Below are 23,118 nucleotides of genomic sequence, written 5' to 3'. Positions count from 1 at the left end.
ATGAAGGATCGGACTCAGGAGCTGCGGAGTGTGAGCTTGGGGGTGGGGAAAATGGGGGGGCGGGACCCCAGTATTTGGGGAGCGCGTGGGGGTGGAGTGGGGGAGGTGCTGGGACGTGGGGGCAGATGATGAGACTGGAGGTTGGTGGCAGGGGCACCCCAGTATGTGAAGGCACCTGATGTCTCCAATGAACCTGCATTTTAGGGACAGTGGCTAGAAGGGGTTGGAGGCCATTAAGACACAAGGGGGCAGGAGAGGTCTCAGGGGCCCTGGACACCCTACATTCCCAGGAGGACCCTGGGGTCTAATCTGGGGATGGAAAAGAGTGAGTGTGGGAGAGAATTGGAGGGTGCTGTCATCCGCTGGGCAGATTTGCTGAATTAGAAGGATGTGGGCAGTTCCTGGGCCAGGCTGAGCCCAGCGAGACCCAGATTTGGGGGCTGCTGTGGGGAAGGACACACGTTGGGACTGACTGAGATGCCAGCACCTGGCAGTGAATGAAGCGTGTGTGTGTGTGTGTGTGTGTGTGTGTGTGTGTGTGTGTTGCTCTCCGTGGGGAGGGGGCACCTCTCAGAGACAAGGAGGGAAGGAGTGGCCTCAGGAGATAGCCAGAGGACCGGGGCCTGAGATAGGGTGACCCCAGAGGTGGGAGAGGGGGTTGCAGGGGAGACCGGGAGGAGGTTCCATGCACAGGGCCATGGAATTGGGCTGTATGACGGGGATCAGGCTCCACTGGGGAGAACTGGGGCATCCTAAGCTGACAGGGGCGGGCTGGCGTGGGCCTCTGGTCTGCAGGCCTGAAGAGGCCCAGCTCCAGGAGTCGGGCCAGGCAATTAGCTGTGTTTGGGTGATGGGGGAGGAGGGTGGCACTGGTGTCTGCAGTGAAGGCTGCCATTTGGAGGGGCTGGGGAGTGGGGGCTTGTTAAGAGTGGCTTCTGGGACTGGGGGGATGCGGTGGGGTGGAGGGTTGTAGAAATGACCTGGGGCCCCGAGGAGGCAGAGCTGACAGCCTGCTGTGGGGTTATGTTAATAAAGTACTAGACCCAACTGATGTAGCCTGACACACTTCACCAGGAGCCTATTGGTTATTACCCTGGGGTTGTTATCCCATTTGACAGATGAGGAGATTGAGGTTCAGCAATGGGCAGGAACTTGCCCAAGGTCACCAGGCAAGTGGCTGGGAACATCAGACAGGAATCTGGGTTTCCCGTCTGCAAAGTTGATATGCGTCTCTGCTTTTTTAGCCTTTGAAAGAGAAGTCTCAATACTGGGGGTAAAAAGCTCTGTCTTTGGAGAGCCCCCTGGATTTGGGGGTGGGGAACCTGCTCACAGAAAGACAAGAGGAAGGGGCTTAGAGGCAAGTGACTTGTCTCTGGGAGAGGTGGGTTGGCAGGTGGGAAGGAAGGAGGAACTGGTGGTTGGGGGAGGGAATTTTGAAGGTTTATTTTTTTAAATTAAACTTTGAGTGAATATACGCTTAGGCATCAGGAAAATGACGGTGATAAAAATAACCAGCACTCATGTGCCAGACAGTTCTAAGTGTTTTATACATACTCATTTCGATCCTCACAGCAATCATAGGAGGCTGGTACTAGTATTATCCCATTTTATAGATAAGAAAACCGAGGCCCAGAGAGGTTAAGTAACTTGACCAAAGTCACACAGCTAATTAAAGGCAAGCAGGCAGGCTGACTCCAGTGCTGGTGCTCTTAATTCCCTTTCTGTCCCCGTTTTCATCCAAAGCAGGTTGCCATCCATAATCTCATTAGATCCTCACCTGGTAAGGTAGGGAGACTGGGCAACTACTTCATTTTATAGTGAAGGAAACTGAGGCCCAGTGGTTGAAACTTGCCCAAGGTCACACAGCTAGCAAGTGAGTAGTCCGGATTTGAACCCAGATCCACTGCAGCCAAGACTATGCCATGACTCCAAAATCCCAAGAAATGGAAAATGGGTCAGGGTGAGGTGGTGGTGGAATTGTGGTGTGATTAGAGAGAGGGGGAGGGAAAAGGCGAAGACAGGGGTGCAGGGAAGGCAGGGGATGGGAGTTCTCATCTGAGTGGATCAGGGACCCCCTGCCCAGAGGGGAGGAATCCTGTCTGCTGGGGCTGCTGGGGGCAGCAGATGGGGGAGGTGGGAGGTGGGGTGGAGGGGCAGAGGGGGCTGAGTGAATGCTGATGGCTCTGGTGTTAGTCATGGCTTAGGGAAACTGGAGATTTGGGAGGGCATGTGTGGGGCGGAAAAAAAGCTTCCAGATACAGGGAGTACGGGGGTCTCCCTGCCAGAGTTGAGAATGAGGAGGCTGGGAGGCAGGAGAGACTAGGCAGGGTGTGGGAGGCCTGGGAAAGGGGTCTCTGAGAAGCTGAGAGGGATGGAAAGGCAGTGATGGGCGGGGATGTCAGCCCAGGGGGCCTGATTGTCTTTTTTCAACAGTACTTTGAGTTCCCGAGGGGTTCTCACATCTGTTCATCACATAGCTGTCAAGGGCACAGATTTGGGAGTCAGACTGTCTGGGTTCAAATCCTAGCTTTGCTACTTCCTGTGTGACCTTGGGTAAGTTGCTTAACCTCTCTGGTCCTCACTTTCTTCATGTGTGAATTGGGAGTAATAACGGGACCTGCTTCAGACGGCTGTCCTGAGGATTGAAATTATGCTGGAAGCACCTAGAAGGAGGCCTCGTGCTCAGCATTGCTCCATGAGTGTTTGTTATTCCACAGCTGACTCATTTATTTCTCTTGAGTCTCACATCAGCCCCCTGAGATGGGCAAGATGGGACCCCTAATTTATTGGAGTAAATTGAGGGCCACAACGGTAACCTGACTTGCCCAAGGTCATACAGCTGTTAATGGTGGAGCCAGTGTTGAGCCAGGGTTTTCTGTTTCCAGTTCACCAGGCACCTTTGGTCAGCAACTGGGAGGCACTGGGCTGGAGTGGAGGCTGCGACGGGGAGTCAGTTGGCTGGATGGGTGTCCCAGGGTCCAAGAAATGGGTCCAGGGATGGGGCTGAAGAGGAGAGCAAGGGAGCAAGTGAAGTGGAGAGGAAGGTTGCAGGGAGAGAGAAGCCACAAGGGGACGCGTTGTGGGCCGGAGCCTGAGAGGCAGCTGTGGAGTGGGAAGGCGGGGGTGGGGGTGGATGGGAGACTGGGAAGTGGGTGGGGGGAGACCTGAGGTGAGGGAGGCTGGAATTTGAGGGTGGCTGTTCTAGGACAAGTCATGCACCCTGAGGGCAGGGACTGGGTCCCAGGTGTAGCCCTCAGGTATGGGATAGGCACAATAGGCGCTTTAGAAATGCAGACCTGAAGCAGAAGGAAAGGGTGGCCTCATGTTTGAGGAGAGCGGCAGGGACCAGGAGAACCCTGGGTGATGGGTTGGTATCCCCCAGCTGCGTGGGGCTTGTTTCTGCCATTCAGACACATCACGTTCCCCCTGCTTGAGGGCCTTTGCACTTGCTGGTGCCTCTGAATGCTGTTCTCTCTGCCTGGACACTGTTCCCTCTGCCTTGAATTCTGTGTGCTCCAGATTGTGGTGCAGTTAACTCCTCAGGCCTTAGCTCAGATGTCAAGGCCCTCCCGAAAGGCCCTCCCTGATGCCCATTTCTCTCTATCACACCTCCTGCTTTATCTCCCTCTTGCTAAGTAGCACCATCTGAAATTGTCTTGTTCATTTTCCATTGTCTGTCTCCCTCCGCTGGAATGTCAGCTCCTTGGAGGCAGGACCCCTTCCTGTCTTGTTCACCATTGTATTCTCCGCAGCACCCAGAAGAGAACTGGACACTGATCAGAGATATTTGTCAGATGACTGAAGGGCTCAGTGGGGCAGAGGGAGGGTGAGGAAGGGAGTCGGTCGGGGAAGGCAGGGAGGGCGGAGGAGAGAGGTTGGGATGGGAGGACTGGGCTGGATGCTGGGAGTGCGCAGAGGCCTGGGTCAGGGAGACAGATGGACAGAAGCAGGGGGTGCGGTGGAGAGAGGCTGCTGCCTCTAGATCAAAGGATGCTCATGCCCCTGAGAAGCAGGTGTCAGCACGTGTGTGTTGTATGCGTGGGCATGCATATGTATTTACACACACACACACACACACACACACACACACACACACACACACACACATACTCTGTGACTTTTTTTTTTTTTTGGCCACACCACGCGGCATGCTGGGATCTTAGTTCCCCTACCAGGGATCAAACCCGCAGACCCTGCATTGGAAGCATGGATTCCCAACCACTGGACTGCCAGGGAAGTCCCCACTCTGACTTTTCTATCACCCAATTCCAGTCTCTTTCCACCTCTGTTTTAGTCACCCTCTCGTTTGTCTCTGTTGACTTCCTGGCCCACGTTGTCCCACTCCCTCCATCCACGCATCTGTCTATGTTGTCTCCCCGCCACTGACACTCCTATGAAGACCTCCAGTGTCTCTGATGGGGAAGGACTGAAGCTAGAGGCTTGGATCTGATGCCCCCTGTCCTCAAGGCGGTTCCAGAAGGTGCCCAGGGCCTCCACGGTCTCCCATTTCATCCTCCTGAGCGCTTGAGGAGCTGGCAATCCGTAAAGAGCGGCGTGCCTGGGTTCCAATCCAGCGCCATTGTGTCAGCACCCCATCAGCTGTATGATCAGAGGCAAATTACTTAATCTCTTTCTGCCTCATCCATCAGATGGGAATAAGAAGAGTGTCTACTTCATGGAGTGAGTGGCTGTAAGGATTAAACGAGAAATGCAAAGCACTTGTAACAGAGCCCGACGCATGGTAATTGCTACCTACTTGTTGGGTATATATGATTCTTACTTTCTTCATTTCGCACAGGAGGAAACTGAGGCTTGAATTGTCCATATAGTGGATGGGAGCACATTTGGTCATCTTTTCTGAGGTAGTCTCATTTGCCCTCAGCCTGTTTTCTTTTAGTCTGGCCAGCTTCTTCCAGAAATGGAGGCCGTACTCATTATGAAACACACACCTCAGAGCAGGGAGGGCCCACGCATTTCACAGATAAGCCGGGGCCCAGAGAGGGTCTGAGAGTCACACAGCAAGTCAAATGGAGGCTACAACAGCTGGCTTCCTGTCTGGGCTCTTCCTTGCAGCCTGGCACGTCTTACTGGTTTTCTGTCCCAGCCACAGGAGTTCAGTGGTACTGAGGACGGAGCAGAGCAGACTCTTCAGGGGCCAGGAAGTAATAGAGAGACAGAAGGGAAAGAGCCTGAGCTTTAGCACCAGGACAATTCAGGTCCCACCTCTGGCCTTATTTCCTGTGAAGCCTTAGGCAGGGTCAGACAACCTCTCTGAGGCGGTTTCCTCATCTGTAACATGGGGGAGGCAGTGGGTAACAGCCAAGCCTCCCTGAGCACTTATTCTCTCAGGCAGCATCAGGCATTTTTACTGCCTCGTCTCACTGGCTCCTTCTGCCCACCATTTAGGGAGGACTTTCTCGCCATTCAGCAAATGCAGAGACTGAAACTCAGAGGGAAGAAGGCATGTGGCCTTCCAGCTGCTGACCTGGGCAAGTTCGTTAGCCTCTCTGTGACTCAGTTTCCCTATCTATAAAAGGCAGCTATTGTAAGAATGAAATGGATAAATAAACGCAGTATGCTTTAGAACGGTGCCCAGCATGTTATCAAATGCTGTGTAAATGTTTTCCACAATTATAGTTATGTTGACCAATGGTCCTTACAGAGTTTTAATGAAGATTAAATGAGATAACAAGAATGCAAGACCTAGGCCAAAGGTGCTATCACACGCTAGTATTTTGCTAGGTTTTCGGGGCGCAGAGCCTCGCCCAGATTGTGCCTTGTCAGGAGGGGACCTGAGAAGGGAAATCTCTGGTGGCAGAGTGGCCAGTAGGAGGCAGCCTGGTCTCAAGCCTCAGGAGGGACTATGGGAGGGACTTCCCTGGTGGTCCAGTGGTTAAGACTCCACGCTCCCAATGCAGGGGACACAGGTTTGTCCCTGGTCAGGGAACTAAGATCCCGCATGCTGCACAGTGACGCCAAAGGGGGAAAAAAAAAAAAAAAAAAGAAAGAAAGAAAGGAGGGGCTATGGGAGGAGGCATGTCTTAGATGTCTCTGGTTTCCTGGCCCCTTTCAGCCTGGGTGCCCTTGAGCAAGTCCATTTCCTCTTCCCCCTCAGACCTCCTGTTCCCCTCATCTTGAAATGGGGACAGCTTTTCTCGAGGGCTATGGTAGTGAGGATCGGAAGAGATTATAGATGTAAAAGTGTCTGTCAACTGGAGAGGACTTTAGCTGTCAGCTGTCTGTAATTATTACACCGACTAAGTCATCCTTGGGCACTCTACCTTTCCTCCTCTCTCAAGGGCAAGTAAACAGGCAACCAGGGACACCCCAGGGCAGAATCAGGGATCTGGCCCTGGGAACCAAAAGAGAGAGGGAGAGAAATGAGACTTGAGGAAGTCTAAAGTCAGCCTGGGGAGGGGAAAGGGAGAACAGGAAAGTTCCCAGATACCTGGGCCAGCGAGAGGCCTCATGACCTGTGGGCAGCCAAGCTGAGGGCCCAGTGCTTGAAGGCAGAGAAGGGACAGAGGCGGCGGTGGCGGTGTGGGTGGGTAAATCCCTTGTGTGTCTCTGAGCCCTGGGGGGTGGAGGGCTGAGCAGCTGCAGCTTGGCTCTAGGGGAAGGGGAATCTCGTGAGGCAACTGGCTTTTTGAGGCTAGAACGTCATGGGAGGCCGGTGGGTCCTCAGAGATGAGCCGAGCATCCCAGAGCCTCATGGAGCCAAGGTCTATTGGTGTGGTTCCAGGTCAGGTGGAAGCTTGAGAAGCCAGAAGTCCCATCAGGGTCGCCAAGCCCCACCTGGTACCACCCCTCCTTCTGGGGGCAGCTCAAATGGAGGCTAGAACAGCTGGCTTCCTGTCTGGGCTCTTCCTTGCAGCCTGGCATGTCTTACTGGTGGGCAGAGAAAGAAGAGCCTCCCTTTCCTGGGAGATATTTGGAGCTTAAATGGAAGTGCTGAAGGTATTCCCCAACATGGCAAGGGGAGGATCCCTGGGGACCATCTGAGCCGGACTTGGGTGGGAAGCTGGGGTACCTTCGAGAGGGTCCAGCTGGACGTCTCTGTGCTCACGCTTCCTCGGGGTGCTGTCGGGCCTCTCTGATTCCAAGTTCACTTGGCTGTCTAGATCACATCTAGGTCCCATCTGACCCAGTCTAGGTTCGATCTGAGCTGTCTGCCATCAGTCTGTGCGGAGTCTGGTTCGGTCTGAGCTGTCTGGTTTCTGTCAGGTCCTGTCTGCGATCTGCCCGGACCCTGTCGAGGCCCTGTGCAAGCTCTTCTCTTTAGATCCCAAATGGCAATACCCCGCGCTAGACGCTGTGTGGATCCCATCTTGATTTCATTCAGACTCTGGTCATGAGATTCTGTCTGAGTTTTGGCTCGGTTTTTTCTGGAAATCAGGGTGAACTGTTTTGTTTGTTTGTTTGCGGTATGCTGGCCTCTCACTGTTGTGGCCTCTCCCGTTGTGGAGCACAGGCTCCGGACGCGCAGGCTCAGCGGCCATGGCTCATGGGCACAGCCGCTCCGCGGCATGCGGGATCCTCCCGGACCAGGGCACGAACCCGTGTCCCCTGCATCGGCAGGCGGACTCTCAACCACTGCGCCACCAGGGAAGCCCAGGGTGAACTGTTTTAAGTTTCCGTGGAGGCTGATTAGGGCCCCAGATGTAATTAAGCTTGATGGGCTCAGCTTTTGCCCTCAGACTTCTGTCCCGAGCAGAGTCTCGAGACTGGAGTTTGGAGCACTGGGGAGCCCTTCCTAACCCCCTTTCCTCCTTCCCAGCTCTGAGTGAGTGTGCAGACCGGATGCTCAGAGAGGCTGGGAGAAGAGCCCCAGAGGGCCCTCCCGAATGTCCCTGGGGGCAGAGGGACCGCTGCACGTCTGTGTGTCCACATGTGTCGGCAGGCAGCTTTGCTGTGGGTCTGTGTGGGTGTCAGTGGGCCTATTTCTGTGTGCCTTGTGTGTCAGCCCTTCTGTCTATGTCACTGGCCTGTCTGGTGGCGGCAGTGGCAGTGTGGGTGGGTAAATCCCTTGTGTCTCTGAGCCCTGGGGGTGGAGGGCTGAGCAGCTGCAGGTTGCAACTGGGAAATCCAAGCAAGTGAGAGTAGGTGGGTGTGAAGTTGGAAGAGGCTGGATGAAAGCAAGTGAATACACGGAGGAGAGTGGGGGGAGGGGAAGAGAGTGGGTGGGAGGAGGGAGGTCGGGGTGCTGACTGTGTCTCTCATCCAGCCCTCCCCTGGCCGACTGCTTGCTTAACTCGGCGCCTGCCGCTGGCAGTGAAGTGACCTTGCATAGGGGACTAGGGGACGTGGCTGGTCGCGTTGGAGGCTGGAGGGGAAGAGAAGGGAGCAAATTGAAGCCTGGCAGGAGCGGCTGGGGGGATGGTGGGGGGGGGTCAGGCTCCTGGGACGCTATTCCAGACCCCTTCTCGCAGCCCAGAGCCAATTACCGCAAGGCTGACATTTAGCTGGTTGTTACAATATCGAAATACTTCCATACTGGTTGGTTAAAGCATCTGTCCAGAGCGCCACCCGCCTCCAGGGTGACTGCGCTCACAGGACCACGCATACCCTCGAAACGGTGCCTTTGGCTAATTCCCTCCAAGGTGTCCTTTGGGCTGTCAGGTACCCGGCCTCCGGGACTCTGTGCCACAAGACACCCAGGATTCGTTGTGACGGCTTGGTGCCCCGGCCCCCTGCATGTGACCCTTCCCAGGACCCCCGCTCTGAGCCCAGAGCTGGGAGCATCGGGATTGCGCACAGACTGCCTTTCTTTGCCTCCCAGGCGAAAGACAGCGATGATGAGGAGGAGGTGGTCCATGTGGACCGGGACCACTTCATGGATGAGTTCTTTGAACAGGTAACAGAACCTGGCCCCCAGCCAACAGCTTCCTTCTCCCCGGCCCCCGGCCCCCACCCTGCTCTCTACTCCTCCATCCCCTTGGCCTTTTACCAACCCCTCTGGGTCTGGCCCGTTTCCCTGAACCCTGACTGAGCCCCCTGAATCCCTTTGTCTGGCCCGACGACTTGGCTGGGTATAGCCGATTTGCTGCCCCAGGTGGAAGAGATCCGGGGCTGCATTGAGAAGCTGTCAGAGGATGTGGAACAAGTGAAAAAACAGCATAGTGCCATCCTGGCCGCCCCCAACCCGGATGAGAGTAAGTGCTGCTGCCGGGTGGCTGGGGGCTGCGGGCAGGAGTCTGGGGTCCCAGCCAGACATCTCACCCACCCCTCCCCTCCCCTCAGAGACCAAACAGGAGCTGGAGGACCTCACTGCAGACATCAAGAAGACGGCCAACAAGGTTCGATCCAAGTTGAAAGGTGAGGAATGCCATCCCCTGCCTAAGGAGGAAAAAAACTCTGCCCTCCATTGGACTAAACAGGCCTCTCTGTGAGGAGTGTCTACAGACTTCCAGGAGCCAGATTCTTAAACACTGAGAAAGCATAAACCCGAGATTTCCCAACTTGCTCCAGATGCCTTGGAGAAAGATATAGGCATGACAGGGAAATGACAGAGAGGAGGCTTTCTGTCCAAATTGCATCTGAGCTCTGCTGGTTCCATCAGCAGGAAGGTCCACCAGGAAAATACAGTCTTCCAGGTGGGTTTAATTTCATGAAGGCCTCATTTCTCCAGAACAGTTGCCGGACATAGCGCTAAGCACCCAGTAGGTGGGCTCAGCAAATGCTTCTGAATTGGTATCCTTAGCGCAGGACAGATTGGACTGTGTGGCTGACATCAGGGGCTGGCAAACTTTCAGGAGGGACTTGCCAAATGCTCATGTATTCACTCTAATTTAAGGACTTGGGTGCTGGTAATAACCACCTTCCCCCAAATCACTGTGGGTTGGGAACCTCCTTGTCTGCTGGTGCCAGGGGAATAGCAGTGTTACCATGATGCTAATTGGTATGCTCATGGTAATTCAGCATCAGAAAACATTTGCCGAGCACCTTGAGGCACATTGCTGGGCTTTGGGGGAAAGGGGTCATGTCAGATGCCTGGCCCTGAGCACAATGACCTTGGTCCAGAGAGATGAGGACAGGGACTCCGTGCCCTCCTGGACTCAACAGGAGGCCTTATGTGAGCCTCCAGTGCTGATCTGTAAGCACTTTGCACTCAGCAGAGCGTGCTAGAAAGCAAAATGATCCAAACTGGGAGCACACTGATTGCAAATCCAGACAGAGGGAGCCCACTTCCATCACCAGCTCATTCTGGACAAGTACCCTACCCTCAGTTCCTCATCAGTACAGTAAGAGCTACTAAAGCAATTTCAAAGCTAGATGTTTTTGTTGTTGTTGTTTGTTTTTGTTTTTTGGTAGCAAAATCTTTTTTTCCCAGGTGAAATCTTACCCCAAATTCCAATACATACAACACATAAAAGTCAAGCTGTTCTGGCTGACCTGGGGTTGGGAGACCCAGAGCCCTACCTGCCTAGCCTCCTCATCACTCCCAGGAACAGACCCCTCTGAGGTTCCTTCTCAGAATCAGGGTTCCGTGGGACACAAGTTTAAAAATCCCTGGGCTCAGCAATTTCTTTGAGCCCATTGAGCTCTGACATTAACACTCTTTATAAGACCATGAGGAGGGCTGTATGGTTTAGGAGTTCAGGAATAGACCAAGAAAGAAGCTAGGAAAAGTGGCAGTGGCTCAGAGGAGCTGACCCTCCAGAGCTCCAGAAAAAGAGAGATCATCTTCTCCATCTTTCTCCAGCTCTGTGGTGGCATGAGCTCCGGCATTGCGTTTGACCTTGAATGAGTTGTTTTCTCTATTTCAACCTCAGTTTCTAGTCTGAAACCTGGACTGAACTCCCAGGATTACTGTAAGAAGTCAATAAGACCCTGTAAAGGATCCCTTCCTCCTGGGCTTGGCCCCAGCCCCAAGTCTGACAACAGGGTCCCAGTCTGAGCCAGAGATTCCAACATTCCTGGGTGTGTGTTTCTGGACTTTTCCCATAACAGCTGGGCCAGAGCTGTCACTCAGTCCCTGTCCCGCCATCGCTGGTGGGGGAGCGTTGGGGTGCCACCCAGCACCGTACCTCCACCGCTGCCAGGAACGGAGAAGCAATGTTCTCGGGAGTGGCCCGGAGGCTCTTCCAGGTCTGAGAGGGCCTGGTGATTCATCCCTGCTGCATTTTCCGAGCACAGTAGATCTTACCCTCAAGCTCTTTTTTAGAAACTCTAAATAAGTGTGGGGAGTGCATGATCTAGAAGCAGTAATCCCAGTTAATCTGTGTGCTTTTCCAGAACATCCTTTAGAAGTGGGGATTCCTGGGACAGGGATCACTTTGTAAGGCGGGGGGAGCTATTTTCTCTGTTGGAACATCCATCCACTTACCCTAGAATTTTCCAAGGAAAGGGCAGCCACTGGAACCTGACCCACTTGAAAGTGCTTGCCCTCCACCAGATAAATCCCAGGGTGAGTTCCTGACCCTTTTCTGAGGCTGCAAAAAGCAGAGAGTTCTCCCGCCCCCCATACAGGGGATGTGGACTGGGGGGCTGGGCAGGAGTTACAGCTGTGGGACTTTCCAAGACGCAATCCTTCCACCAGAACAAATAGCCCCCTTCTGTCTGGTGACCGACTGACCCTCGATATCCCCTCCTACCTGGTTTCCAGGCCCCCTCAAACATTGGTCCCTTTATCCGCTGGCCGCCTGCCTCCCCACCCTAGACTCTTTACTGTCTGCCCTCGCCTGAGTATGACATCCGTTCACGGGCCTGGGGGGCCTGCCTCGGGGTGTCCACCCTTCATATGTCCCAGACCCCCGCCCCACATGCGCCGGGGTCTCTCGCCCTCCCGTCACTGCGTCCTCTCTCCCGCAGCGATCGAGCAAAGCATTGAACAGGAGGAGGGGCTGAATCGTTCCTCTGCGGACCTGCGCATCCGCAAGACCCAGGTAGGAGGCAGCGGCCAGGCACGGTCAGGGTCGGGGCCGGGACCAAACCGCACAGGACCGGACAGGGGAGGGGCCCAGGCTGGAGCCCTGCCTGTTGGGCGTGGGCGGGCCAGAGCAGGCACTAGCGTGGGGCGTGGCCAAGGGGGAGCCTGGGCAGGGGCGGGGCTTGGGGCGGGACTACAGCGGAGGTCGGAACCCGGCTACATCTCAGTGCCCTAGCCCGGCCTTGGCTGGCTTGGGCGTAGGATGGGGGTGCTGGGGTATGGGACTGCACACTTGCGAGGGCTTGGGGTCGTGGCATGAGCTGAAGAAGGGGCCGTAGGCTAACTCAGCCCCTCCCGCCCACTCCATCCCTCCACGGTCTCTGCTCCCTGCCTCCTGATGTGTCTGTACCCCCCACCACAGCACTCCACACTCTCCCGGAAGTTCGTGGAGGTAATGACTGAATATAACGCGACCCAGTCCAAGTACCGCGACCGCTGCAAGGACCGGATCCAGAGGCAGCTGGAGATCAGTGCGTGTGACATCTCCCCCCCGCAAACTCCCCAGACCTGTCCCATACTCCTTCCAGGCCCTTCCCCTCCGTGGAGGGGACTCGTGGCCTGAGGCCGGATGGGAGGGTTGGCTCCCGGGTCCCTACCACATCCCACCACCTCAGGTGTCCAGGCTGGCCCAGTCGCTGAGCAGCGAGTCGTTTCTCCCCACAGCTGGAAGGACCACGACCAACGAAGAACTGGAAGACATGCTGGAGAGTGGGAAGTTGGCCATCTTCACTGACGATGTGAGCCCCGCGTGGGGGTGGGGTCTGTTTTTGGAAAGCATTCGCCTTTCCTTTCCAAGCGTAGGCTGAACTCAAGGTCCTAAGTCCGCCGTGAAATAACAAGCATCGGGAAGTCTGAACCTGGAACTGGGGAATTCCATGGGGGCAGAGCAGGAAGTACCCTCATAAAAATGGCAATCAGTAAGGTGCCAGGCACCGTTCTAAGCACTGAATGTATTTACATTTACCTACTAAATTCATTTAATCCTCACCACAAGCCTCTGAGGGAGTCGTGTTTCACAGATGAGGTAATCTGATCCAGAAAGGTTAAATGACTTGCCGAGGTCACACAGCTACAGGCAGAGCAAGGATCTGAATCCGCAGTCAGGACTCTTCAGTGCTCAGATACACTTCTCCCTAGTGATGCGGGTCATTTCACCAAGTGACTAATTTGCCTACATTTTGAAGGTTTTCTAAAACATCAGTTTCAGTTTTGCTGAAGTTTGGCACACTGCCCTGCGCTTGTCATCTTATATGTGAAAGAGATGGGCTTTCCCCAACTGTAGTTCTTCTTTCTCTTTCTTGACTTTCGCCCTGGCTGACAGGTTTTATCTCCCTTTCAGCTTCTGGTGGCAGAATGACTCTGGTTTAGGTTTCTAGACCAGCGTTAAAGTACATTCAATGACTGTCTAGCAGTTTTCAGCAAATTGCTATTTAGAGAATTGATCTTTGTTAAATTAGCTTTGAGCAAATTGATAATGGGCCAGTTAGCCCGGAGCCCTCCCAAACAGCTCTGCCCAGGCTGTCAGTCTGTCTGAGAGTGGAGGGAAACCTGGTGAGGGGTTCTAAGGGGATAGAGCTGATCCCTGCCGGTTAACCCACCATCATTACGATGCAGGGTGGTCGGTACCTTGCCTGAGGGCTGAACAAGATGCAGACAGGCCCTAAGGTAGTAGTTAACTTCTAGGGTCGGGAAAGGCTTCCTGGGGGAGGTGGCATTGAGTTGTGTGCCTTAAGAGACAGGGAGCATTTGGACACGGGGAGATGGGCAAAGGACATTCCAGAAAAAGGGGACAGACTGAACAAAAACAGAGAGAGTGGACCACTTGCCAAAGAGCCATTGGATGATTTGGGCTCTTAGGATTTGGGGAGATGAGGACGGAAAGGGAGACGGGGCCTCGACTGCTAAGGAGATGAGGACGGAAAGGGAGATGGGGCCTCGACTGCTAAGGAGATGAGGACGGAAAGGGAGATGGGGCCTCGACTGCTAAGGAGATGAGGACGGAAAGGGAGATGGGGCCTCGACTGCTGAGGAGATGAGGACGGAAAGGGAGATGGGGCCTCGACTGCTGAGGTAAAGGTGTGGAGCCTGTGGGTGGTGGGGAGCCTCGGAGGGCTTTAGAGCAGAAGAGTGTCTGGATGTGGTCTAAACAGTGAGTGGTTTGGAAAGTGAGTGGTCTGGCTTCCGTGGGGAGGAGATATATCTGACTGTGGGTTAGAGTCTCTCCCACTGACTCTTGAGGGCTGCAGAGCATTTCCTTATTATTTCTACCCCGGCCCATATCATGGGGGCTCCAGGGCACACTGCCTTCTCATCTGGGCCTCCTTTTGCGCTTCCACTCTCTGCTGTGTCCCCTTCCATTATCCTGTCTGCCTTTGACCAGATGGTGGCCCCCAATCCTGACAGGGGTCCAGGACCCCTGTCTCCCTTCCCAGGGCCTCCCTGGTGTGTGTGATAGAGACAGCCCTGGGCTGAGATGGCGGGCTCAGGGCAGGTTTTCCTTCTTGTAATTTAACAGATGTCTCTTTAGTGCTTCCTGTGTGTCAGGTACTATTCTAATTGATACACACATAGTCATTCACTTAATCTTCGCACAACCTTGTGAGGTGTGAAGTATCTGCATTTTCTAGGTGGGGAAACTGAGGCCTGAAGAGGTTAAACAATTTGCCCATGGTTACAGCTAGTAAACGCCAGCCAGGTTCGAACCCAGATGCTCTGGCTGCAGAATCCAAGCTCTTCCGGGAGTGAAGGGTGGTCTGCAGCTCTCCTCCCTCTTCCTCCCTGCCCCTCCCCTTTCACCCTAGATCAAAATGGACTCACAGATGACAAAGCAGGCGCTGAATGAAATCGAGACAAGGCACAACGAGATCATCAAACTGGAAACCAGCATCCGTGAGCTGCACGACATGTTTGTGGACATGGCCATGCTTGTGGAGAGCCAGGTACTGCCTCTGCCACAGCCCTCGGGGAACCTCACCGGGTCCCCGGGATCCCCTCTTCCAGCCCAGCTCCCACCCCATCCTATGCATGTATCCTCTGCAGGGCGAAATGATTGACCGCATTGAGTACAACGTGGAACATTCCGTGGACTACGTGGAGCGAGCCGTGTCTGACACCAAGAAAGCTGTGAAATATCAGAGCAAGGCCCGGAGGGTGAGCCGGGGCAGGCGGGCCTGTGGAGCAGGTGGGCTGGAGCCGAGCGGGCGGGGCTGGGCTCAGGCCAGGGCTGAGGTGAGTGATGAAATCCCGCGAGAGGCCTTATCTCTGGTTCTGACCTCTTCCTTTTTCTGTTTTCTCTCCCCTCTTCTTTTTCCTCACACCCTCCTCCCCATCTGTCTGTCGGTTTGTGTGTCTCTTTACCTCTCTGTCTCTCTGTCTCCTCCCTCCCTCTCGCCCTTCCTGCCTGCAGAAGAAAATCATGATCATCATTTGCTGTGTGGTGCTGGGGGTGGTCTTGGCGTCATCCATTGGGGGGACGCTGGGCTTGTAGGCCCCCCACCCCTGTCCCTCCCAGACCCTTCCCCACCACATCGGGAGCAATACCCCCACCACTCCTTCACTCCATCCCCTGCTCCAGGCTCACCCTCAAGACAGACCCGGGCAGCACCCGCAACCTTTACCGCCTGTCAGACCCTGGAGTCCCTGGACCTCCCCCCCGCCATGGACCACCCCCCGCCCCCGCACGTAGATAGCAGCAGGCGTGATTACACGTGCACACCAACATGCATGCCGCCGGCACATGCTCGAGACGTGTGGACTCCCCAGCGTGTGTGTGTGGACGTGTGTAGACGTGTGTAGAAGCACCGAATCGCCCTCTCTGCCCCCACCTCAAGTCTGTGTGTCGTCTGAGCTTTCCCCCTTCCCCCGGGTTGTTGTGTAGACTGTGGCTGGGTGTGACACAGCAGCCATCAAGCCCCACTCTTCTGTCTTCTGTGAATAGGGGTGTGTGTGTGTGTCCGTGTGTGTGTGTGTCTGTGTGTGTGTGGCGCCACAGATCCGTGGACACACAGTTTGCCTACATGGAATTTTGTGTTTGAGTGTTTAAATCCAATGTAACAGCACCTCCTCCACTGACACCCCCCCTCCCCCATGTCTGCTACAGATGGGGCAGGTTGTGAGTGTGCAGAGGCTCACACTAACATTCCCAGAGGATCCAGGCACAATACACACACAGGCCATGGCAGACACCCCAGCGTGATGTTGAGCAAACCCTCCTGGCTTAGTCACCCCGGGACTGACATGTCCTGGGGAACATGTGTGTGTGTGTGTGGAGTTCAGTCGAGGCGAGTGGAAGAATACACCTGTCAATAACCTAGCTTGGCCTGTATATCCATGTGCATTTCCCCCAATAGGTGATGTGAGGGACGTGTGTGTGTGTGTGTGTGTGTGTGTGTGTCTAGGATGTGCCTGAAGTGTCAGTAGGTCTTCTCCTGAGACAGAGCCCTCCACATTTTGCACTGGACATCTGTTTTGGGTGGGCACAGAAATCTATATTTCTACGCTATCTAGAGTACGCCTGTGCGAGTGTGTGTGTGTGTGTGTGTGTGTGTGTGTAGAGGATTTCTACGTAGTGTGTTTCTATCCCCCTGTGTATTATACACACACGTTTACCTTCAAGGACCTGTGCCCCATCCAGGTTTGTCTATCCAGATTATTTGCCCCCTCCCTTTCTCCCCAGAGCTGCTGGCCGCTATCTGGTGTGGCCACACACTGCTACATCAACATTGTGCAACTGCAGCTTCCTGCCCTGCGTGGTTGGATCCCCTGTGCATACATGCCCACGTGCTTATCTTTCTCGGTCAGATAGGCCTGTACATGTGGAAGCTGGGACACCTCAGTGTGCTCCCACCCGCCCCGGCAGATGAGGCCACACCCAGGCACACACATGCACACAGGAGCCGGCGTATGCTGGCGCTGGCGCGGTGCCTGTGCAGGCGGGCGCTCGTTTGCACATGAATGCCTCCCTCCCTATTGATGGGAAGGGCTATTGATGGGAAACATTACTGATCACGGGAATGTCAAGGGCTATTGATGGAAGGGCTATTGATGGGAAACATTACTGATCACGGGAATGTCAAGGGCTGCCCCAGGCTCTCAGAAATAACCTTCTTGAGCACTAACCTCAGAACTGAGAGGCCAGCGATGGTCCCCACCGCCCCATCTGATGCTCTGGCCTTTGCCTCAGGAACCTTGGATTTAGGGAACTGTTTATTTCCGACGTACTGGAGTGGTCTAAGTCCTGGGGCCCATGCCCTGGACACATGTCCTGCTGAAATGTCACCAATATCTGTTCCCCTGCAGGCTGAGACTGAGGGTGGGACACGGGCCTGAGTTTCTGACGGTGAGGAAGAGGCCAGCTCCTCCCTTGCTGCGTAGACAACATATGCATCAGTGGGTTTGTGCGATGGGTGGCAGGTGGGAGGTATGTGGGCAAAGGACAGTGTTAGAAGCCTCCCACTCCACTGGCCCAGGAACACAGACCCACATATACAGGATTGAACACACAAGTACAGAAATGCGCCCTGCCTTGGGGTCCGACATCCGTGTGCACAGGGTGGACTTTGGTGTGTGTGCAGATCGTTTCCTGGAGTCCCTCTTCATGTGAAGCGTGTATGTGTGAGAGAGAGACAGTGCAGATGTGACCTTCTGGAACATAGTACCCCACTCCCACCTCAGCTCAGATAGCCAACCTCTTTCCTACCTGGCTGGGCCCTGCCTGTGTGTGGCCAATATATATATATACATATATATACATATATATATATATATATATATGTATGTAAACCCCAAGGTGGGCTGTCCGTTCCCACAGTGCCCTTTGTCAGGACGGGAAGTTTGCCCCCGTATCTGACTGCAGCCCTCCTGCTCCCACTCAGGCTTCTTTGGGGACATCAGAGCAGGCCCCAGCACCCCCCACCCCAGCCTTTTTCCTTCCTGTGGTCCAGCCAGGATACCCTTTCATACCAGGCGTTTCTGGAATTCCCACAGCCTTGGGGCCACAAGGAGAAGGGTGGAGCCATGGCTGGAGTGATGCAACCGCCTCATTGACTGGTATTAGGCCCGTAGCTGCCCATCTCTGGGCCTCAGATGGACCAGAGCATCCCTGAGGGTCTGTTCTGCCCCAGCTTCTCTAAGTCCCACACATCACATGATGTGTTTGCTTGTTGGCTGCTGTGTCTGTATGTGTCCTGGAATGTTGTCTGGGGGCTGGTGTCTTTTGCATGTTCTCAGACAAGTGTGTGCTGCCCGCCCGCCAAGCACCTACAACCATCAAGCCCCTGTGTGCCCCGTGGGTGGTCCCGGACCTGGCCAGGGCTCGCTGCTTCCCCTCCCCCTTTCTCCCTCCCCCTGCCTCTCACGAAGCACACTGCGTGTCCGTCCCATGTGCCTGTGGGTTGATGTGCGCTCTTGCCACGCCTCGAGCGTGCGTACATGATGTGTTCTATGCATTCACCCTGCCCCATTCCCAGCCTGCCCCGCAGAGGACAAGATGGGTGGCCCCCGGCTCCCTCCTCCCCCACCCCGCCTGCTGTGCAGCCGTGTGCGTTGGCGTTTCTGTGTCGCTGGCGTGTCACGTGATATAGCCGTGTTTGCTGACATGAGCCCCTGACCCTTCTGTTTCTCCGTTGGTTTCTAGAGCTCTTTCCCTCTCCTCCCCAGAGGGAACAGGACTCCTGGGACCTGGCTGGGGGCCCAGAGCCAGGCCACCCTCTCCTGTTAGCCCTCAGAGTCCCATTTCTCTCTATTGGTGACCAAGTTGCAAATGGATAAAACACAGGAAAATTCTGCCCCCCTCCCAGCCCTGCATGTCCTGTCCCCAGAGCCCCTCACCCCCACCCCGGGCCGGGTCGGGCCCCGTGGGACGGGAGAAATAGCAACCAATCCAACAGCGGGCGTGCTGTGTGCTCACTTCCTTCTGTCCCCACACGGGACGGGCGCCGTGGGGAGTGGGAGACATGGTGGGAGGCGGGTGTGGGAGCTGGACAGGTGGATGGACACAGGCTCGGAGAAGGAGCTTTAATCCAGGGCTTGGACTGGTACAGCATTGCTGGGGCATCCTCAGGCAGAGATCAAACAGTGCTGCAGGAACTGATTTGGGTAGAGGGGTGGCAAGAGGTGAAAATACACAGATTTCCTCAGCCTTCGTTGAAGAGGATAAAAAAAGATAAATGTCCAAGGGTAATAAATGTTTTAAAATAATGGGACTATGAACCCCAAGGAGGGACAAAGGTGGTGGGAGGAGCCAGAAAGCATCTTCACTCTGAACCCGGGTCTGAGGATCACACCTGGATATCCGAGGTCCAGCACGAGGCCCTGTGGAACTTCTACCCACTTCCTGCTTGAAAAGCCAGAAATGGGATGGGACCGTGGAGAACGTCAGGGGAGTCAGACCCTCGCCAACCAGCTGTCAGGCCTGGGTTGAGAGTGAAGACACACTTGCTCCAAAACCCTGCCCTAGAACTGAGGGGTATTAGGACACAGGCTCAAGGCTCATGAATTACAATGTGGAGAGCTCTAGGACAGCCAGTCTGGCACCAGACCCCTCCTCCTCCGGCTCTAGAATGTAGCCCTCCCTCCCCACCAGGGTCTGAGGGCTCTGGACCTGGATGGCTGTGCCATGCTGGCCTCCAGGCCCAGCTCCACCATCACTGGGCTGAGCCCTCCACGGCCTGCACCCAGCGGATGGTGCGGGTCCTGCTCTCCTCCCAGGAGAACAGGGGCTCATAGCCAAAATGGCGCCGAGCCTTGTCGGTGCTGACGGTGAAGGTGGTGTTGGCCATAGCCAGCGTGTAGGGGTTGAGCAGGGGCGCATAGAGCAGCAGCGGCCGCAGCAGCCACTGCAGCAGGACATTGAGGGCAGCCAGAAACAGCAGCAGCCAGTAGGGCAAGAGTGGGCGGGTGCCCACCAGCCGGAGTCCACAGGGGCCCAGGAACTCCATGTTGAAGTCCTCATAGCTCTTGTAGGGTGAGTTGTCATAGCAGAAGTACACCTGGCCACCCATGAGTGCAGCTCGGTGCTGGAGCTCCCGGGCCACCAGCACGTGCATCCAGGCCACGTTACCTGTGGGTAGCGGGGGAGAGGGGGTGCCGAGGAGAGAACCAGGGGTGGATATGTCCTTGAATGCCCTTGCAACCATGTAGATACTGCTCTATTCTGGGCCAGGGCATGGACAAGCCACCCCGTCCTTGGGCCCACGTAGATGCTGCCCACATAACTATGGCCCTGCTGAAGGCTGCTTCTTCCAGGCCCCTGTAGCAATTTACTCTCCCAGGCCAGCCTATATGGTTGCTACTCCTTCTTCTGTTAGTCCTGGGTAGATGCTCCCCCTCTCCTCTCCCGGGAAGATGCTGCTCACAAAACTGCAACCCCTTCCTCAGCCTATGACATGGTATCGATCTCAGCCTTCCCAACTGGCATGGACACTGTTTTGTCTGTGGCCCCTGCAGACGATGCCCACATATCATAGTCTGCTCTGGCCCATGTATAGACCATCCTTTTTTAGCCAGAGTATAGAACACCCCCTTGCCCCAGTACCATGTGGGTCCTGCCCTGTTTTTTTAGCCTCCCCCAACGCCTAGCCCGGGCCTCACCCACGTAGACCCGGCCATGCTCCACAGAGGCTGGAATGGCCCGGAAGAGCCGACCCCCCAGGCGCAGGCCCTGGTGGTAGAAGTCCCTCATGATCTGGTGGCCTTCGCCGTAGATACCGGTGGGACGCAGGGCACATGTCACGAGGGGCAACCCCCCGAGGACCTGGGGGCAAAAGGCAGGCACTGCTAAGACCTAGGACCCGGTGGTTTGCCCTCTGCCCTGATCTCCTCAAGCTGGAGATGGAAGGAATCCAGGGCAGGATGCAAAGGAGCCCACAGTAAGAAATGAACAAACAAAAAACCAGGGGCTGCCCTGGTGGTCCAGTGGTTAAGACTCTGCCCTTCCACCGCAGGGGGCTGGGGTTCGATTCCCTGGTGGGGGAACTAAGATCCCGCATGCCGTGCAGTGCGGCCAAAAGAGGAAAAAAAAAAGAGGAGCCCACAGGCCCTGGCTCTGCCTCTGCCTGGCAGCCCTTTCCGCCCCCGTCTCCTACATCTCATCTTCTCCAGTCTCACCTTCCTCCCATTGGCTTCCAGGACGAGCTGCTCAGCTAGGGCCTTGCTGCAAGGATAGGGGTGTCTGTGTACCGCTTCGTATGGGGTATTCTCATTGCCCCTAGTCGGGGGAGAGGGAAGATTCTTAATGCTGAGGGGAGATGGGGCCCTTGAAGTATTGGGGGAAGCTCAGCTCACCTGTAAAAGGGCTGGCCTTTGATGTTGGGACCCACAACTTCCATGCTGCTTGTGTAGACCAGGAAGCGTGTTCCAGTCTGCACACACGCCTCAATCACATTCCGCGTGCCTGGGGGAAGGCAGGAGTGTATCCAAGCTGAAGCTTCCTCCCCCTCTGCGTCTTTCCCCTCCCCATCCCAAAGCTGGATGAGGACACGTGCCTTCTTTCCCCAGGCCCAGGGAGAACCGCCGCAGGCCAGTGAGGGCCGGCCTGCCATGACAGGGGCAGAAGTGTCCACAGGACAGATTGTCACAGGAGAATCACAGAGGTCAAGGTCAAAGAGGGGGGCAGGAAACAAGCAACCAAGATCAGGCCATGTGCCAGGGGGTATTGAGGACATTGTCAGAACAGGTAGGGAGCATCTCACCCTGCACGTTGACCTCATGGATGGTCTCAGGACTGGTTTTCCCAAACACGTCCACCAGCCCAGCTGTGTGGATGACCACGTGGGCTCCGGCCACAGCTGCTGCCACCTCGTGGGCCTGGGTCACGTCCCCCTGGATGGCAGTCACCTGCACGGGCCCTGAGAGTGGGTAGGGGCAGCCAGAGGCAATGTCAGAGCTGAGGCCGTCAGCCAGATGCTGGGTTCGGCCCACACCCTTGGGCACCACACTTTCCCAGTGTGACTCATTCATCCTATCCATTCACACTGGAGAACATAACAGGCATCATCTTTTCCACAAGGAAGGGCGTCCACACCCTCCTCCGCCCCCACCCCCACCCCGTCCCCACCAGTCACCTGTCTTCAGCTCCTCCAGCCAGGGACCCAGGTGTAGGTCAAAGATGCGCAGCTCACGGAGCTGGGGTTCCTGCTGCAGCAGCATGCGGACCACATGTTCCCCCAAGAAGCCACAGCCACCTGTGACCAGGTACACCAGCTTCTGGGCTTGTGCAGAGTCTGCCATGCCTGGCTGGGGAAAGAGACACTGGCGCGCCTGGGTTGAGACACTGCCCCAGCACCAGCAGCCCCGTGACTCCTAGGAGGGGCCCCTGGCTGAGTGGCCTGGAGCAGTGACCCAGAGGCCAGAGCTGTTTCTGGAGGCTGTAGCTGTCGGTGCAGTGGCCAGGCTACCTGCCCTCTGACCCTGCCGGCTGCAGTTACTGAGATAAGGGGGAGGGCTTGGCCTGCAGGAAGGGGTCAGGGTTTGAGGTGGAGGGAGAGGTTCTGGGACAGAAAACGAAGGGTGGTTGGCAGGGAGCTGGGGAGGCAGAGTAGAGGAAGGCGAAGAGAGCTGGGATTGGGGGAAGGGACCCCCGGGCCCTGGCATCACCACTGCCTACCTGCAGCCACAGTCCCAGGCCGCCCAAACCGGCCACCGGAGGCCGTCTTCTACAGGCTCCTGGGCCAGCGACACACCGTCCCCTTCCGCTTGCTCCTCCTCCCTCCCGGCCCATTCCAGCAACAGAGACCAGCCCAGCCTCCACCTCTCCGCCCCCGACACTCTTGCCACAGGGCACCCTCTGGTGGCCGCTCCGGGCTGCACTGGCATCTGGTTCCAGCAAAACTTGGGCAAGAGGGGTGGGGGAGCCAGAGCCTGCCGGGTGGGTGCCGAGTAGGGTTTTCAGCCACAGAATGGAGCAGGCAGGGTGACCTCACTCCCGGTGCATGATATCAGCCTTTCCCTCTTGCTGGATTTCCCAGGCCAGAAGCCCAGCAGCAGCTGTGGTTCTGGGAAGGGAAGGGAGGCCTGACCTTGGCCCCACTCTGGCTGGCCTTGGCGGGGGATTTCTGGATGGCTCTTGCAGCCTGTCTGCTGGCCCAGAGTGATGGTGGCTGAGTCTGCAGGTCTGGGATCTTGCCCAAAAGCCCCTCTACCCACCCCAAACGTCAGGCCACCTATTTCCCTGTCTTCACCTGCCCCACCCT

General features: G+C 55.9%; 2 protein-coding genes across 8 annotated transcripts; one reads left to right on the top strand and one right to left on the bottom strand.

The window, feature by feature from the left end:
* On the top strand, positions 1-15,604 carry STX1B (syntaxin 1B). Its single transcript, XM_060123403.1, has 10 exons — positions 1-30; positions 8,780-8,854; positions 9,053-9,152; positions 9,241-9,315; positions 11,812-11,885; positions 12,291-12,399; positions 12,593-12,666; positions 14,731-14,868; positions 14,969-15,079; positions 15,336-15,604. Exons 1-10 carry the CDS (start codon positions 1-3, stop codon positions 15,414-15,416), a joined length of 867 nt encoding a protein of 288 aa, XP_059979386.1. The 3' UTR covers positions 15,417-15,604.
* A 3,325-nt stretch (positions 15,605-18,929) lies between these two features.
* On the bottom strand, positions 18,930-22,694 carry HSD3B7 (hydroxy-delta-5-steroid dehydrogenase, 3 beta- and steroid delta-isomerase 7). 7 transcript variants are annotated; one of them, XM_060123390.1, is made up of 7 exons: positions 22,533-22,694; positions 21,991-22,177; positions 21,619-21,774; positions 21,212-21,320; positions 21,035-21,080; positions 20,519-20,681; positions 19,426-19,988 (listed from the first exon to the last, which is right to left on the bottom strand). In XM_060123390.1, exons 1-7 carry the CDS (start codon positions 22,644-22,646, stop codon positions 19,573-19,575), a joined length of 1,191 nt encoding a protein of 396 aa, XP_059979373.1. In that variant the 5' UTR covers positions 22,647-22,694; the 3' UTR covers positions 19,426-19,572. The 7 variants fall into 7 exon arrangements, with proteins under 7 accessions (XP_059979374.1, XP_059979372.1, XP_059979373.1 ...); XM_060123386.1 differs by having other exon boundaries at positions 21,035-21,134; positions 22,533-22,632; XM_060123388.1 differs by having other exon boundaries at positions 21,035-21,134; positions 21,991-22,162; positions 22,533-22,631.
* Positions 22,695-23,118: the final 424 nt, after the last annotated feature.

This window comes from Lagenorhynchus albirostris, chromosome 15 (assembly GCF_949774975.1).
Source record: "Lagenorhynchus albirostris chromosome 15, mLagAlb1.1, whole genome shotgun sequence".
Taxonomy (NCBI): Eukaryota; Metazoa; Chordata; class Mammalia; order Artiodactyla; family Delphinidae; genus Lagenorhynchus; species Lagenorhynchus albirostris.
This window is presented reverse-complemented; position numbering and strand designations above follow the sequence as displayed.